Here is an 18871-nt window from a genome sequence, read left to right on the forward strand (position 1 = left end):
TCTCATGTTTTATCAATTATTATCTCAACAACATGTGCAACATGTGCAACTGATGAAACAGATTTCAGAACACCTATTTTATGTAACATAATTATGTAATACGTCATATTGAAATGGGAATGTAGCGTATTTAGAAATTCTTGTACTTATTGCTCTAGAGAACATATTCAGCATTATATATGAGCCGTGCCATGAGAAAACCAACGTAGTGGCTTTGCGACCAGCATGGATCCAGACCAGCTTGCGCATCCGCGCAGACTGGTCAGGATCCATGCTGTTCGCTAATGGCTTCTCTAATTACAATAGTTTTTGAAAGCGAACAGCATGGATCCTGACCAGACTGCGCGGATGCGCAGGCTGGTCTGGATCCATGCTGGTCGCAAACCCACTATGTTGGTTTTCCCATGGCAGGGCTCATATTTAATACTGAATTTTGGGACTGTTCTCGTAAAATCTAAATCTGGGAAACAGAGTTATAAAACTCCGGCTTCAAATTCATTGATTCTGCGTTTAATCGTTACATTGACAAATGCCAATAACAGTTTGGGACTTGTATCCGCAGTCAGTGCCATTACCTTAGAGGAAGGTTAATATAAGCATAGTAATAAATAGATGTATAATAACGTAAGCTTTCACACTATCAACGTCTCTCCGATACGAGGGAATAAACGAATAGAATAGGACGTCGTTTGTGTAATTTGATTTTCTTGTTCCCTCTAGTTTGTGTCAATTTTCGTTTCCTTTTTCTATGAACTAAAATTATTTTTGTCTTTTTATCACAACCAATACACTGAATGAAAAACTGCAGTGTGTTTTGTTTTGAGTCTAATACGACCTGAATCATTTCTTTAGGAATATTAAGTTTTAGAGACTTTGTTTTTCTTATTTTAGATTTCACTGACGCAATTACTGTATCTGGTTGTCCACTAGCTGTTATATTTGATACAAGAAGATTAATTTCTTTAAACGTCTTTTTACGCTTCCGTCTTCTTTTTGTTTTTAAATCCGATTTCCGTGCAGCCCTTTTATCCGCTTTAGATTTTCTACGTTTCACTCTAACAAGCAGGTTGACATTGTTTACTTCAATTTGTTTTCCGTTTATTCTGTTGAAAAGCTTGAACTGGATGATGTTTTCATCTGTGAAATTATCTGTAAAATAAGCGAGAGTATTGTTAATGACTACTGCATTTAGTAATATCTTCTAATAGTTTTCTCAGAAACAAAATTGTAATAAATTTGGTTTTTAAATTCTAGTTTTAATCATAAAACATGCTTTATGGTAGCGCAATCTGAACGGAATGACGTCGTACTTTGGAATAATATATCTCAAGTACACCCGATATGTTTCATATGATAGTATATTCTTCTTTGCTGTTGATAATTATGGATAAAAGTTTTCATATTGACTTGTTTTGTGTCATCATACAATGAAAATGTATTAAAGTTACTCGATCGGGGTGAGATTTACAACATGTTCATTTCGGCCAAGTTTGGCATAGAATGTAGAAATGACAATGCAAAATGATGAAGTGAGTGAAAATAAGTGTTAAATACTGGTAAAAAAGCAGGAAGAAAGTATATTTTCTCCATTATTTCTAAAACGTTGTGACGGTTTACTCACTTATGAGCACTGTTTTTTGGCTATTTATTAGGATATCTTTCAAAACTATTATGTCAATATGTCTGTATGACTGATCACTTTAACTATACTAAAATTAAATGGAGTATTTAAAAAAAAGTTTTCGCATAAATGGTTTGAACAAGTCGCTTTTATTCATTTAAAATTTGATTTAAGAAACAATAAATTTGTTCCTATATTTTATCAGTTAATAAAATATTGGCAGGAGTTTGGATGCGTAATAATTAAATCACGAGTGGTGATGTCAAAGTTTTTATTGCGACCAAGAAAGCGCGCTACTTTTTATACACTCGGGCGATAATACGTCGTGAAATTATTACGCCCGACGTATAACCGCCCATCGTGCATAAATAGTGCTAAAACAAGGGTTTGCTATATAATATTTTTTTTTCAATTCTAATATGCCTTTAATCTTAAACAGTAGATGAAATTTAGTAGCGCTCTTTCTTGGTCGCAACAAAAACTTCGACGTCACCGCACATTAACGCGATGTCATTCTATCGTAAGTGTGTTTTATCGGGGACAAACATAAAACTTTTTAGAATAACTGATAAAACTGTTCGCACGTATTTATTATTTCGATTCTAACAACGCAAATAATTCGCAGTTTATAGTACTACGTTTCAGCGTTATACGTCATTCGGGTCATATGCTGTTACAATTTACCCCCATGGTTAAAAAGTGTTGCATAGCCAATTGAGCGTATTTTATTAAAAATATGTGTTTCGTTTTTATCAGAATTTTGAGAAGTATTCCGAAATTAGTAATCTAACAGCTCGCAAACTATTTACTATGAACAGAATCATCAAATTAGGGTAGTTGACCCTGTGATGCGAGTTAATAGCTTAACTTTTGTATGACGTCACATCATTATGACGTCAAACTTTATTGTCATACTCTTATGACGTCACCGCTGAATCATAATTGAGCTAATTGAATTCGCTCGTAGAGATCAAAACGTGTTTTACGGCCCTACTCATAAGTCAGTATGACATTTTATCATAATTATGCTATTGAAATATTGTTTCCAACCGTTTGGTCTTGATATAATTCGTAGTTAATGAAACAGAAGTAGAAATTCTCATGTTACAAATGTATCAGCCAATCGAAGATTCATGCATAGGCAATTTCGCTATATGTTTATATTGCAATTGCTGCGGATCATGTTAGAATCAACTTTTCAGAAACCGTGATTTTCGTTAATATTTACCTTAAATACTGTATTTTATAATATATTTATGTAGGCATTTACCTAGAGCATTTTATTTTCAAGGGAAATAATTGTGGTCTGAATGTATTATTTCAAAAATCACATTTGAGATTTTTTTACTTGCACACCGGTACAGTTTTTTGCGGGAAGCGAGAGTTGCAATTATGTTGGTGGAATTTTATTTAAAAAAATTGATATACAGTCTTTGTAGTATTTACTTCTTTAGATATGTTGGACTGAAATGGGAATAACAACATACTTTAAATTGTTGTAGTCATAAGTTAATATGGGAATTACTAACTTGAAATAGATTTTATCTCGCTGTTATGCCATCTGAGCTTTAATATTTTTCAACATTGTCACTGGCAACAAGGCTAAACATTAATTCTTATATATACCTTGCATTCATGTGTGATAAATGGTTTTATGGTATTCTTTAATATGATATAGTTATGCTTTTCATCTTACCATGGATTAAAAAAATATATACTTATTTGTTTGTCCGAAAATTAAGGTAAAAATACTGACTGATTAAATTGCAATATAAGAAAGCTTATATGAGATAAGGGAGGTTATTCCATAAAAAATATGTAGAATGTAGATGATAAATATAATGAAGGGAGGCAATAAAATATTGTGAAGTTAATAGTCTTCTTTTCTTTGATGAGCTAATTAATTGTTTTACATGTTGGTATATTAACTACAAGTATTACCTAGCATGTGTATTTGTCCTGAAGGAAAATAAAACAGTTTTTTTGATGCCCTTGTACTGTTAAGTTGTTCCTGGATTTGTTTACATTCCATGTCTGAATGAACAGGTGAAACAGACTTTAATGAGGGTATCACGGGAAAATACCTAAGTTTATTTTTATATCAGCAAATTTGATGAGATAGTCATTCAGGAGTTGTCTATCCTATTTCCAAAAATGATATGGGGACTAAATTGTTTTGAGTAAATATCTCTTTTAATAAATAACACACAGCATTTTAATATTGTGTTTATATTATCTGATGCACTTAGCAATATATATTTGGAGTCTTAATGTTAAAAAATCCGATTTTAATTTTTTAGTTACAGTGTCTAATTTATGTTATATTTTACAAAGCATAATAATTATTGGTGATAATTAATATATGCAAAGGACAGCCATGTTATTCAAAGTAGCTAAAATATCAAAAACATTAAATTTTGAAACCAATATTTATCGCAGTCGTATTTTTTTCACAGTATCTTTGTAAGTTCAAAGTATCTCATGAATTAAATATTCTCAAAAGTTTTGAATTGAACTATCAAATGTTTCAGTCTTCACGGTCAACAAATGTATGCACGAACTTTGTTTGGCATTAAACGAAAGCAAATAAATCCGTATTGTTTTTATAGCCCTTTTTGTAAAATATGATGACATAGATTTTTGAGAAAAACGCTTACATAGGTTTTTGAAACAGAGGAATATCGAATTATTGATACAAAATATTAAAAAAAAAAACATTGACAAAGTTCCATTTTAAGTGTAAGCCTATATAATTCTGTCTTACAATAATACTAGAATAGTTAATTAGCAATCATAAACGTCTGCAACATTTAGTCCGGACGGCCTTAAAAGTGACTTGCCGTAACGGTTACTGTTTGTGTCAAGTGCGGTAATATGAGTTTAGTAATAATTTTCAACAGAATTAAGGGTTTTTTATGATTAGATACTTATTATATTCACTTTATGTTTTGTAAAGAAAGGAAAAAGGCGTTTATTTTCGCATTATCATTTTGCAATGTTATCAAAAGTGGTAATTTCCGCGAGAATGCACGCGCCATCTTCATTCATAAAAATAAGAGCAAAATGGTGTTGTTCGAAAACAAGTTTCTACATTTCTAAAAAAACAAAGCCCATTAAATTATAATTAAAACATTTTTTTTTCTGACGGTAAAGGTTAACTACATGACTTTTTTCAAGGAGAGAGTATACAGAGTGTTCGGGTTTAACGTCTTTTTCAACAATTTTTCAGTCATATAAACGACGTTTTTTTTTAATAAGGATTTTTCAAGAATTTAAGGATATACAAGTGTATGAAATAAATATCAGGAACTGTACTTTATCGGAAGACATATTACAATTTATTATGGGTGGGTCCGTTCTGGAAATGACAGACATATAATAATAGGAAATTATATTTTGCCAAGACTTCTAGGACAAGATATTGCTTTATCCAACTTAATTACGGATTTGGCAGAGTTTCAGAGATTTCCGTCAATTTATTTGGCTGTTCTATTGTTGTTTTCATGCATTTATGTTAATATCCTAATACTTACAGAAAGCAATTGTAAACATATAAATATAACGATTGAATGTTATCTATATGCGTTGGGACAGGTATTAGCTATATTTGGATTTCATACAATTCATCCAGTGATTCATGTGGTATGCAAGAAGTCCCATTGTTGTTTGTACCGGTCTAAACGCACAAAATAGTAATTTCAGTCTTAATTAATTATTTTACAAAATAAAAGCTTGGGAGTTTTAAGATTTAACGTTCATAACTTGCTATAATAGTACTTATTCTTTTTGTCATTCGTGAAAAACATATAATATCAATATATAGGATTGTGACACTGTATGTGATATGGTGTTGTTATAAAAAAATCTTGAAAACCAATAAAACCAATTATTCTTAAGTTGAAATTAACAACAAATGTAATTTTCATAAACATGTATTCGAATGATTGTGTTAAGAAGCGCAAACTTTACATGTACTACTTTTTCTCCACGTTTTGATTTTCTTACCAGGCGGTTCGGAGTGATACGAGGCAACATCGGTTGCTTTGTACTCAGTTATTTGACGATCAGTGTCGTGACTAGACATGGATTTGTGTGTTGGCGTCGTATGGCGTTGTCTAGGTGAGTCTGTTATTCCAAGGTGACGTAATATTTCTTGTTTGATCATAGCCACGTGACGCAAAGTCTCGAACTGGTGTGGAAGAAGTTCTACTCTTGGTGCAAATTGGTTAAGATCGTTTAAATTTCCTAAGCAGTGTTGAAATAAAAGAAAGACAACTGTTGGTACCCCGACATCCATCCTGTAATATTATTAATGAGATACATTAAATTACTCGAGTGTTTAAAATAGTCTATAATACTATATTTAGTCAAAATGTTTAAAAATCAACATAATGCAAGACGGAAGGACATCTGCACAATGGCAGAAATATGTAAAACATGTTTCGTTTAGAATATCATATCTTGTAGATGACGGGAAACATTTAACGCTAGTAAAAGCTTATAATACACGTAGATATATTGTATTTGATATTGTTATCAGGCCAACTTGAATCTTCATTATGTGGAAAATTTAATCACTTAAACCCTAGACTACATAGATTGGCGACTGCCAATTTACCCGTTGCACCACACTCTCCAACGATTATACTATCTTTTCTATTTCATATTATGTATCAGTAGCAAACATATTTTTGTAATAATTTCAATAAGAGTCACGTTAAGTTGTCATGCAAACGCTTATGAAGATTTTAACGCCAATAAATGAATATTTGATCTGAAATTCATAAAATGTGTGTTTGAACCCATTGCTCATCTCTTCAACACATCTGTATTGAATTAAGTATCGTTCATTTATCGATCATGTTTACTTTCTAAAATGATATCAATAATACAAATTTCAAGGGTCTCAGTAGCCGAGTTCAGGTCCCTGATTTCGAACCACTTGCAGGTCATCGCATTGCATTCAACTTTGAAACCTCACCTGGTGTGTAGAATCATTTCACAAAATTGCCCAATAACAAACTCAACCACTACTTCAGGTTAAAGTGAAAATAATTCCAATATCTATAAATTCTAGCAACTGGATTGGTTTAACCGAGCCGTTTACATATTGGTGAAATCCTTATATATCGTTTTTGTATTCATACGCGTATAATGCTGAATAGAACTTATAGCAGTTATATTAAAAAATACGGCGGTAACTTTTTTACTTCTGAACAAAACATTTAAGTTTGAGCACATACTTTCTTAGTTAGATCATTTCAAAAACGATGATCATTATTTCGATTCAAAATTTGATGAAAAATTGTTTCCGAAACTTTTCTTGCAGAAGGCAAAGACAAAAAGATGCGGAGACACGTTTACATGGAACTATAAGGATTAGCTTAATTTTAACTGTCGTTCATGCATGTGTAATTCCTGCCTTTTAACACATACATTTAACATAATTGTACAGAGTTTCCACATGCACGAACACCAGAACAAAATAAGCCTTTGACGATTAACTTTTAATTTTTGCTTTATCAAGCATTTAGCTATAGCACTGTATGTGATATTTCTAAGTAATAATTCAGACATGTTAAGGCACTAATGATTTAATTATTACACATCCGACCTCCTGCCTATGTTTTGTAAACTGACAAGTCACTGACTGGAACGTATTTATTATTTCGATTCTTACTATACAATTTTTACACACTTTACAACGAAAATACGAAATTAATGGCTGCTGAAGTGGCAACTTGTCGGTATATCGACAAAATAGTTTCCCATGGCGAAAATTGCTTCTTACTTGTGAATAAATATCAGTTAGTAATAATTGTGTGCCTTATTCTGTATTACCTCATTCTGGCACTGCTAAAAAGATGATTCTATAAATCATAATTATAATGGAAATAAAGGTAGAATCTCATTCGTTGCAATCGTAAGGGGTATAGATAAATTTTATCGAAGATTTATATATAATTTGTTTCCTATTTATTGAGATATATCAATTTCTGCGGATCTTGTTAGAAAACTTCCATATCATACGACTACATTTAAAACACAATTAGTCCCTATACTGCCACACTATCAAATTAAATGCGTTCCGTTTTGGGCAATTCAGTATACCAAAGCCAGTCACTAAGCATGCAATAACACTGAGTGTAAAAATAGGAGTATACTAAATAACAGAAATTCCACCTGTGCTCGCTGACAGAAGGTAGCTATTCCAACAATGACAGATATTATTTCCTGAATGAGATTAGGCAGTGTGGCAAATACGTCAGCAACTGAATGTTATACAACCTACAACTTTCAAGCACTACAAGTTGTTCATTTTATTGTATCATAATCTAAATTATTATTGAAACCTAGATTTGCTCCTGTTTTCTGTTTGATATAAAAGACATAGGTTGCTCTTAGCTAATCAGTGGAATGGATTTCAGGTTACGGGAATGATATTCAAAACTTTTATTTATGATACTTCGCAAAATAATGCATGCTTTATTTATTTCTCAACGTAAATACTTTGCATAATGTACTTTTTTTCAAATAAACTACAACAAATTGATTCATTTTTTTTTTGTAATAAATCAAAGCTTACATAATTATAATGGGGCTCATTAGTTTTTTAACATAAAGCTTGCTTTCGTTATATAAAGTGAGCCTCATGTTATGTGTACCGTTCCATATACAATACATTTTGGACAATTGGCAGGCATCTATTTTATACAATGGAAATTTACATTGGTAGATAGAAAGTACCTGACATGTAATCTTACAGTAATATACATACATTGTAAATACTCTTCGGTTAACCGTTTTCGCTTACATATGTACTGATGCAAAATATCTTGTAAACATTTCTGTAATATTTTCTGTTCCGACTATTTTCTCTGTCACATATCAAATACTATAGACGGAGGTTTAAACAATTCCCATAAAGTTATTTTTGAGTAAAATTTGATTATCAAAATAAAAAAAAGCAACCTCGTTATTCTATTATACGACGTTCTTCATTTCTATTTAACAGACTACCATTTCTTATATCTAGCAGGTCATCAAGTAGTAAATTTTAACACGAGTCTCTCAAAACACAGTTTTTCAGTAAACTGTATAATTATACTTTATTTCATGATACCGTAGATTATTTTATGATACTATAGATTATTTTATTAATTCGACATATATTTGGTACAATTTTAAAAAAAGAATCAAATAATAACACACTTAAACATGGATCACTTACACAAAATTATAAATATATGCATACGTTTCGCTAACTATCACATTGTAGCCGGTAAACATTTCAAAATTAAACAATTTGAGATGTTTTAAGTAAAACAAGATATATCAATGAAAAAATTGTGCTTTCTTGTTTATTGATTAAAAGATAAATAAAACAGAGAATAATGTTTCTTCCATAGACAACAATTAATTTGAAAACATTAAAATATCTTAAAAGGTAGTGAAAATAAAATTTGAATTCTTTTCATAAAAAATGACTTTTATTTTGTATAACATATTAAATAATTATAATTTGTTACCTTTACGTTGTGATCCCGTAGAAATATTGTTACATTCCAGTTGTTATAACATAAGTTTTACATTTAAACTTCGGAAATATTCCTGAACATTCTGTTTATAACTGTACTGTTCAAATATGAGATCATGCCGTTTTTATACATTGTATGATTAACTCTAAAAAGCCTAATGACCTGTTCGCGCATGCTCATCGTCGCATAGTATTATTAATGCATTCGACTGGAAATGCTTTGCAAATAAACCCGGAACAAGATAGAATATAACTCATTCCCCGAACTGTTTCACTCTTGTCGCAGAATCATCTAGAATATTGGTAAATCGTCTGATACATGGATATAAGTAAACATATCTGATTTAATATGTTCCAAACGAACGTACATACACATGCCACCCGCTCTGAGAAATAAGAAGACACACAGTTTGCTGAGCATTTCAAACATAATGCTGTTAGTCATGTTTGCAACAACAGATGAGTTCTTTTACGCATCATACAGACCTCATGAACGCTGTCACCATAACCACCTCAATGATAATTAAGGATGAATTAAAACAAAATCAACAAGTACTACGGACAATGAAAACAAATTACTTGTCAATTTGTATAAATCTAGCAACTGTGCAAAATGATTCGTGGTATCCTTTCGAAATGTCACGCTTTTGTCTTGATCGTAGGAAGTATCATTACAGCTTCTTTATGTTGTGGGCCTACTATGTAAATACGTGGCTCTGGGGCTGTGCTTTTGATGCTCTGTGCTTCAGAGAAATCGACCCTTACCTATTATCTTTTGTATAAATAAACCAAGAATTGCACAACAAATAAATTAAATATACGTGTGCGTGATCAAATAAATTCGTCAGATTTATTTTCTTTGAGGCCATTTGAGCATTCAAATAATAATATTTGACTCCGTTAGAAGGATTAACTATTTGCATAATGACAGTATATTACTAAGCAAAACCATATTAAATTTTGGAAATGCCATCATCAGAAAATAAAATACTGTTTGACGAAAATTCATATTTCATTTAGTGACTGTAAAACAGGTTCAGACGTTCAACGAAAGCGTGAAAAAATAGATTAAACTATATAAATACGGTGACGTTGTTGAAATTAGCCCTCAAATTATCAGAGAACATAAACATACAAAAAATGACCAAAATAGTTTCAGAAAGTCATATAAAATCGTGTTTGCATACCCTGATTCGTCCAAAAGCATTGGTACATTTTCGGACGAAACTAGCTGACATTAGGGTAGATAGTGTACTAAAAACACTTATTATCCAACTTGACGAAAATTTCGAATCTTAAAATTTCAGAGGTTAGAGGAAGTTAATTATATAAAAATGAAAATTGGCAGGTTGGGTTGAAATATTTTCTGTTTCTTTTTTCGAGTTCTAGTTTTGTCTAAAATGGTCGCCAATTTTAATTTGCCACGCCAGTATGTGGCAAAAACAGCAAGTACTTCTGTACATGCTATTTTAAAAATTCTTTCGCAAAAGTAAAGTACTTCAAATTCTGATGCACGCCATACTTTTCAATTTGATTTTATGCCACCAACAAAGCAGCAGTAAACATTAAAAACTTAACTTTCCCATGGGAAATGCTATTTTCCCATAGGAATGCGGTCTTTTCCCATGGGAAATCCACCTTCCCATGGGAAAATAACTTTCCCATGGGAAGAACAAGTGATAAATTTTCCCATGGGAAAGTGGATTTCCCATGGGAATTTCCCATGGGAAATATATTTGTTTCTTTAAATGATAAATCATTATCTTTTAAACTTATTCTACACCAGGCACATCATAACATGACTTTGGAAAAAGTTATTTGTCATTTTATTATTTTACAGATTTTCCCATGGGAAACCGTTCCCATATTTCGGCCATGGGAGGACGTTCCTATGGGAATCATTTTCTATGGGAAATATTTACGATGGGAAGACTTTTAGATTATTCCCATGGGAAATATTTCCTATGGTATATATTTCCTATGGGAAATATTTCCGACGGGAATGAATTCCAGTGGGAATATTTAATACAAAATAAGTCATGTGTATAATTTTCCACAGTAAAATACTTTATAGGAAACTAAATATTCTAAACTGAATAATAACTTTTTAGATATGGAAGTCTTCGATACTATCGTTTAAATTGGCATCAAATGGGACATAGAGTATGTCAAATGGGAAATAGAGTATGGTCATGTGTCTTCTACAGGCGATATTTCTTTTCACATTTACTTACTGCAAAATTACATCTAAAACACACTGCTGTGATCTGGAGTTACTACTCGTACTAACCCTAATAATGCTGGACACGTTTGAGTCTATCTTTGCGGCCAGTGTAAATCATGATCAACTTGCACATCCGTGCAGTCTGATCATGATCTGCACTGTTCGCCATTCAGTTGGTATCCTTTTGTAAGCACCCCCTTTAACAGTTAATTGTACTGTCCAAAGTGAAAGATGGACAAGTTCGTTATAGAAATTCAGCGGAGTAAGGGCTAAAATAGAGTTTAATATTCTCTCTCTTCCTTATACATTCTAATGCCAAAAAATCTCCAAAGCGAATAAAACAAACACTAGCTTTAATTTAAATCCCAAAGTCATACTCATATTCATTATGCATATTTCCTATAACCCCTTTTTGTGTTAAGCATACAATAAAAACACTATAAAAATACAAAACAAAAAAAAAAAAAAAAAAAAAAAAAAAAAAAAAAAAAACTGACATAGGCTCTATTGAGTATCATCCTTCATCAAACTCCTGTTCAAATTATTTTGATCGTAGTAGTGGCCGAGTCTGCACTGTGACAGGGTCGTTCAACAGTCACAATTAAAACAAATTCACATTAATGCTGGTTTGCTGTCATTATCACATATCAAAATATAAGTATCTATATTTATACGCAGATGGTGTACTGAATTAAATCTAAAAAGAAATTGCTAATTTAAAATCTTCGGAGCACTTGCACTTTAGCGGTCCCTATAATAATAGTAGTTTAATAATGTCTTAAATATCAAAAGTTAAAAAGTGTAACTTTATTGTGAGATGAATATATTTGGGGGCTGGCGCCCCCACACCCCCGCTTTACCCTACACCTACAACGTGCTGCGCATGCGCATTGTAAACTTCCGGGGACCGCTAAAGTGCATTCTACCCAAAAGTTCTATTAAATATGTGTTGCTATTATAATCCGAAACATACTTATTTCGTTCGCACAAGTACTACGTGCGTGTGTAGTGTGCGGCCAGTTTTTTTTTATCTCTAAATAACACGGAGTACTTTTTTTCGGAGATTACATATTATAACTTGTATCGAAAAAAAAATCTAATTCTCAATATTTACGCCCAATAAAGAATCAATGTATTCCTAATATCGAGGCTTCACAATCAGTCTTGAGTTCTTGCATAGTTATAAGAAATGAAGCGTTGCATGGGTACATATGTAATAGTTATAGTATGTGTGAGAGTGTGTTACCAGGATATATCAGAGCTAGGGGTACATCGAGGGTATTTTTCTCTGCACATATCGTCGAGGCCGGTAGGCCGAGACAGATATGTGAAGAGAAAAATAACGAGATGTACCCCTAGCTCTGATATATCCTGGTAACACACGAGCACTACATATTATAACTGTTTTATCGCATAGCTTATCATTAAAATTTATATATTATTTTCATTTAAATTTGTTTATTATTATTTTTACTATTTTGATTCCCTTTCTGCGCCTCGCTGACTGAAACACTAAAACTTCTGTTTTAGAAAATGTGTTCCCCAGATAAAAGTACCCAACAAATTTCTGCATTGGTTTTAAATCTTTGCATTTCATTGGCCAGACATATTGTAAAACTTGTTGTTTTGTTTGTAAAAAAAATCAAAGAAAAAGAAACATTTGAGAAATCTCAGAATTTCATATATTTCATGTATTTCTGAATTTGGCAATAACTATCAAGTTTTTGAAATATTCTAGTTTATTTATTCTTTTACTTTATAAATGTAGGTGTTTGTGACAATTCTTTCTCTGTGAATTGTAAATTGGAGCTAAAATCATCTTTTCTTTGAAAGGAAAAAATTGTACTCCCTTGATAGGACCTCAATAGAGAAAAAGTGTTCCGATATATATCGGAACAGTTTTACTGTGCTGATATATATCGGAACACTTTTTTTCTTATGAAACTCTATAGAGATTTCCGTGTTGATATATATCGCAACAGTTTTGTAAGATATCAGCACAGTTTTGTAGTAATAATGTGTGTTACTATGTATAACATGCTGCAAAGATCAAAGGAAAATTGCCGCACTATGCGATAAGATTAGTTAAGGACCATGGGTTGAAACGTATTTTGGCAGGTTTATTTTTTTTACATCATGGGCTGTGCTCATTTTTACATAATGCACAAAAGAGAGAGATAAAAGGAGGGAATGTCTTCTATAAAAAATGGTGGGGGATGGGGTTTGGAGTTCCCCTGCCGAGATATAGTTTTCGTATAAAAACAACCAAAATGTAGATTCCTGGGCGTTTGAAAAGGGCCTCATACGACGCTTCCTATGCAATAACATTGTATTATTTTGTTGTTTTAATGTGCTATTGTTGTCGGAGGGATAACCAACCGAGAGTTTTAAAGCACGAAAATGTTGAATTCTGTAAAACGAAGTAAAATTGTGAGTATGACACGTGGGTCCTCCACCTAGGTTTTTTTTTAAACATCCTACATAAACATAAATGGTGAATTCTGTGCGTGTTTTAGGGGTCTGAGATGAATATTTCTTACACATCGGCGTTTCCGGTGATTTCACCCATGCCGGCAACGATGTAACTCATTGCAGAGTTGGAGCGGTCTTCTGCGCATGCCCGAAAGTGAATATCAGTTGAAGCGCACGGCAAAAATATGCACATTTTTGCATGTCCGCACGCATTTAGTGTACAATATGCATAAAATACTGACTAAAGGTTAGGGTTAGTATCAGCATGGTTACAAAAATACATACATTTAAGATATTTTTCGTTCAAAATTAGTTAATCCGGTATTAACCGGAGTCTGTAATTTATTCCGGCGCTCCAAGTCTGCATTGAGTCACAGTCTGCCGGCAAAACCTATCTGGCACCCCCATGCCAGATGAGTCTCGTGCTGTTAATGACAACCAAAAATAAGAAAAAGCAGGTACCTTGATAGTTTCTCTCCATTCTTTATAGTATATTTCTTGATTAAAAATACGTTGGTTTACCGTAAGAACATAACGTTAGGCAACAAACTATAAAACTAAACTGGAACTTTGTTACTAGTATTCTGCGTAACGCAAAACATCATGACGTCACTTCTGCTTACGGACGTTAATTTCCCACGCTTTGTGTTCATTCTCTACTATAAGAAATAGTGCTGCGTAGGCCTAAGTATTTCTACATGTTATTTGTAAAATACGGTATGCAAGGAAAAGAATCTGCTAGAACAAAATGCTAGAATGTATACGATATGCAAGCCTCATTACCGCCCAATGCGCAGGTGCCCTCGGGACGGATATTTCTATCCGATTCGTAAACACATGACTGATATTATTATTCCGACACAAAAATATTTTTTTTTCTCTTTAAAGGCGATGGGTTTCGAGAGTCCACCACAAATATCTTTGAAACACAACGTATAAGAATGGTAGAATGTGGCCGAGGGCTTAATCGAATAATTTTCCAAAAAACTGAATTCTCCGACGTTAGATTTAGATTTTTATTTTGGTGTATACATGCGAGTGGTGATCTGAGGTCCTCCCCGGAAAACGCATGGAAATGGTGGGTTCTGTGTGTCATGTATCATATTTTTATCTACATATATAAATGCGAATGATTTTCTATAAATATTTATCGCGGAATTTGTTTTTTTCTTCATTTTTATACGACGTATTATGAGAACACCTGCGGCGGGCGGCGGGCGGGCTGCTTGAAAGGTTGTTCGCTATCTAACTTGAGCAGTTCTTATCCAGTGTTCACCCACTAAACTTGGTCAGAATGTTCACATCTCGGGCAAGTTCGATAATCAGCCGGATTGTCTAGTAGTTCTGGAGGTACATACCTTTAATTGCTTGAAATTGCAAGTATTGACAACGTCCGCTCTTTGACTTGAGCAGTTCTTATCAAATATTCACCAAACTAGGTCAGGATGCTGATTTGCAATGTATTTCGGCCAAGATCGATAACTAGTCAGATCATCTCAGTAGCTCTGGAGCTAGGCCACTCGAATAACTCAAAATTGCGTATGTTGACAGTTTCCGCTCTCTTACTTGAGCAGTTCTTTTGTCCAATGCTCACCTAACTTGGTAATAATATTTATGGGCATAATATCTCGCGCAAGTTTAATGACCGGCAGCATAAAGCACTTCCCTTTAGATTTTTGATAGTTTTAATGTGTATTTGTGATTCTTCCTGCATTACGGGCGTATTTTGTGACAGTTTCGCACTCTTGTTTGAGTCTGTGAAAATTGACAAGCCTGTGTCTAAGTAAATTGTGGTGAACAGTTGTGCCAAGTTCCTTCAGTATTTCTCGTTGTATGTCAAAGTTAGAGTTGCTTTGACCTCTCTCACGTGTGTTCCAATGGCCCTTTCGGACTGAATTAGGGTCGTTATATTTTCAAGGTCAAAAGGCCAAGGTCGGATGAGCGACTAAGTTCCATCATGACTTTGAAATAATATTGTCCATTCGTCACAAAATATTCTTTTTGTAAATCATGAGATCATTATTAATACCGTTTTGCGTTGGATGTGTATATATCCAACGTATTTTGGTACTATATTTTTGTAAAGTACCAAACTGCGTTATGTGACCTCACCAAAATTGACGCTATTTTAGACAAAGTTTTTCCCTAGGGAAAGACAGGAATGGAATCTCTCTATCCCTGGCACGTGCTCGAACAAATGTATACTTTCCCAGCTAGGAAGGCAAGGATATAAGAATCTTACATGCCCTTCTGTGTTAGACGGGGTTTTCAGTACCCGAGGGACAGTGTAGAATGGAAGGTTTTTTATCCAAGCTGTCCCGAGGGTTGGGGAAACAGCTGACTTATACAGGCAACATGTTAGATCATTTTTCTTGCCTATCACATTCAAAATAGATCGTGGAGACAAGTGGATTTAGATATTTTCTGAAAGCTTTCATTTATATAGTCTTGTGACATCACAATAATGCCAGTACTATGTGACGTCACCCTAGTGCGCGCTATTTCAGACAAGAGTTTTCCCTAGGGAAAGACAGGAATATCTGTCCCCGGCGCGTGCCCGGACAAATGTATACTTTGCCCTCTAGGTAGGCAAGAACACACATTCTATGCGTGCGTACTTACCGTGGTATGTTTAAGATATGTATTTATTTTGTTTATAAATTTAAGCAACGTCAACATGAAAAAACAACGCAGATATTCCTGCGTATTTATTAAAATTTAATGACGTTGAGGTAGAGTGTATTCATTTACAATGTACTTGTATTTTGCGCTTTATGACAGAATATCGTTAGCGCATGTTCATTTCGTTTTATAACATCTTCAGAATCCCTCGGAAGCAGAAAAATGCTTACATGTGATAAGAATAATCTTCCCACATAGAATTTATTAAACTCATAAAATGCTTGGCAGATCTTCTCATCTTATCATTTTATTCAACTAGTGCAATAAAGTCATGTGACTGGACACTCACGTAATATCCTCTACATTGTATATAATTGCACGTGTATTTTGAAATGTGCGCACATGCAAAGCAGATTTCGACCTAGATTGTACACTAAGGCAGTCTGTTAATTCAGTCGTCCTCTCTTGTCGCAAGACAGACTGACAAAATATGATATATATGACCTGTATTTCTGGCTCATATGCCTATGTCTTCAACTTCCTTTCAATTTTCACTAGTTTTTGTAACTAGTTTTATGAATACAATGAGTGCACGGATGCTTCTCGTGAGTACTCCAGAAAAATAGTTGGGATCATGTATATGTTTATTTAGCGGGAAACATATAAAACTATATTTAAATTCTCCTGTGACAGGTTTTTCATAAAATGAGATAATAATTTCATGAAATCGTCAACAAATGTAGAAATTCTCCATATACCTCTATAGAAAATTTGTATCTTTTAGCGTAAACGATTTGTATCTTTTAGCGAGCCTAAAATGTTGTATCATTTAGCGTTAGTTTTGTATGTTTTAGCGAGCCTCGATTTTGTATCATTTAGCGTTGATTGTATCATTTAGTTTCAGTTTTGTATCGTTTAACGTCAGTTGTTTCATTTTGCGAAGTTGTATCATTTAGCGTTCCCACACCCCTTTCGTTTAGTGTCGATTCCTTGTCCAAAATGAAATTAACAGCAAGTCGAAAGATTTCCTGCTGCCAGAAATTATATAGACATATCCATGTTCACGTGCACCAACATTTTATCGCACGGGTGGACAGGTGCACTAGATATACGCGTTTACTTATACATTAATAAGTGTACGCGTAAATTTATATCTACACACGCGTATAATTTAACGCGCGCATGCGAAATTCTATGTGCTTGTATATATATACGCGTGCGCATATACATGTTCCATAATGGGCGTTTAATTTTATGCATGCACGCTTTATTCTGAGTGCTTGTATATTTGCAAAAATGCTTGCACATATGAACGTACACGAGTAAATTAATATATAAGTATGTACCTACACATTTGCAATTACACATACATTTTCATTAATGGTTTGACGTCGTGTGAATGAAATAAAGCCATAAATAAACTAGTGTAATACAGTTCTGACGTCAGCGTCATTTTAATTCGGATTTACTTGGTTGCTCGTAGATATTCTAGCATAAAACATGTGATAACAGAGAGATTCACGTGCTGTTATAAAACATTCTAATATATGCACGTTCCGTGATAAAGCGCTAAGGTATTACGGCCCATAACGGATTTATAATTCAATGGAAATAACGTTAACGTGAAAAAAAACAACAACAGATATCCCTGCGCATTTCATTGAAATTAAATTACGTTGAGGTAGAGTTTATATATTTATTCTGCATTCGTTTATGCGCTTTATGCTTAAATAGGTTTTAACTCGTGTCCATTTCGTGTAATAACATCTTTAGAACCCCTCGGGATTCTGCATATGTTGCAACACGAAAAACATGTGTTATCCCTAAAAAGAAAGAAGAAATTTTGATGTTTCAGCATAACAAATCTTGCCTGTGATAAAAATTCTTCCCATAGAGCCTTTCATTTTATTATTTTATTCAAATTGTGTAATTAAGGGTGCTATAGTTATCTGAATACATGTTTTATACTTAAAATGACATTAACCAATCTAATGTACTAAACTTGTTGCAGTGATTTAGACTGAACGCCGAACACCATGTCTTTGTTGTAGGTATGGGTTCGAATATAGTAGTCAAAACAATATAATATGATACGTATTAATTGAATTATAATTGCTAATACTCTAAAAAATTATCATGGGTTCGAACCTACACGTTATGCACTGTGCATTCTTTGTTAGATTTTCTAATGTGAATCATCAGCCGAGATGATCCGACTACCAGATCAATCTTAGTAAATGAACTTGCCCAAAAGGTCATTTTTGAAAGTGAAAGTGTATTTTACCCCCGATAGAAAATTTATATCTTTAAACGTCAACGATTTGTTTTATTTAGCAAGCCTAAAAAGGATTAAATTTATAACACTTCCGCTTTTAGACACAATGTCTATAATGAA

General features: G+C 33.2%; 1 protein-coding gene across 1 annotated transcript; it reads right to left on the reverse strand.

The window, feature by feature from the left end:
• Positions 1–385: 385 nt before the first annotated feature.
• On the reverse strand, positions 386–9518 carry LOC123532102 (uncharacterized). Its single transcript, XM_045313459.2, has 3 exons — positions 9151–9518; positions 5627–5919; positions 386–1149 (listed from the first exon to the last, which is right to left on the reverse strand). The coding sequence occupies exons 2-3, from the start codon at positions 5916–5918 to the stop codon at positions 641–643; spliced, it is 801 nt and encodes a 266-aa protein (XP_045169394.2). The 5' UTR covers position 5919; positions 9151–9518; the 3' UTR covers positions 386–640.
• Between the last annotated feature and the right edge of the window lie 9353 nt (positions 9519–18871).

The sequence above is a fragment of the Mercenaria mercenaria genome, chromosome 11 (genome assembly GCF_021730395.1).
Source record: "Mercenaria mercenaria strain notata chromosome 11, MADL_Memer_1, whole genome shotgun sequence".
NCBI classification, from domain to species: Eukaryota; Metazoa; Mollusca; class Bivalvia; order Venerida; family Veneridae; genus Mercenaria; species Mercenaria mercenaria.

Excerpts from the sequence above, each read along its gene's own strand:
- LOC123532102 (XM_045313459.2), bottom strand. The coding sequence starts at position 5,918 with ATGGATGTCGGGGTACCAACAGTTGTCTTTCTTTTATTTCAACACTGC. Across the intron at positions 1,150-5,626 it reads GTATCACTCCGAACCGCCTG|ATAATTTCACAGATGAAAAC; the intron begins GTAAGAAAATCA and ends CTTATTTTACAG.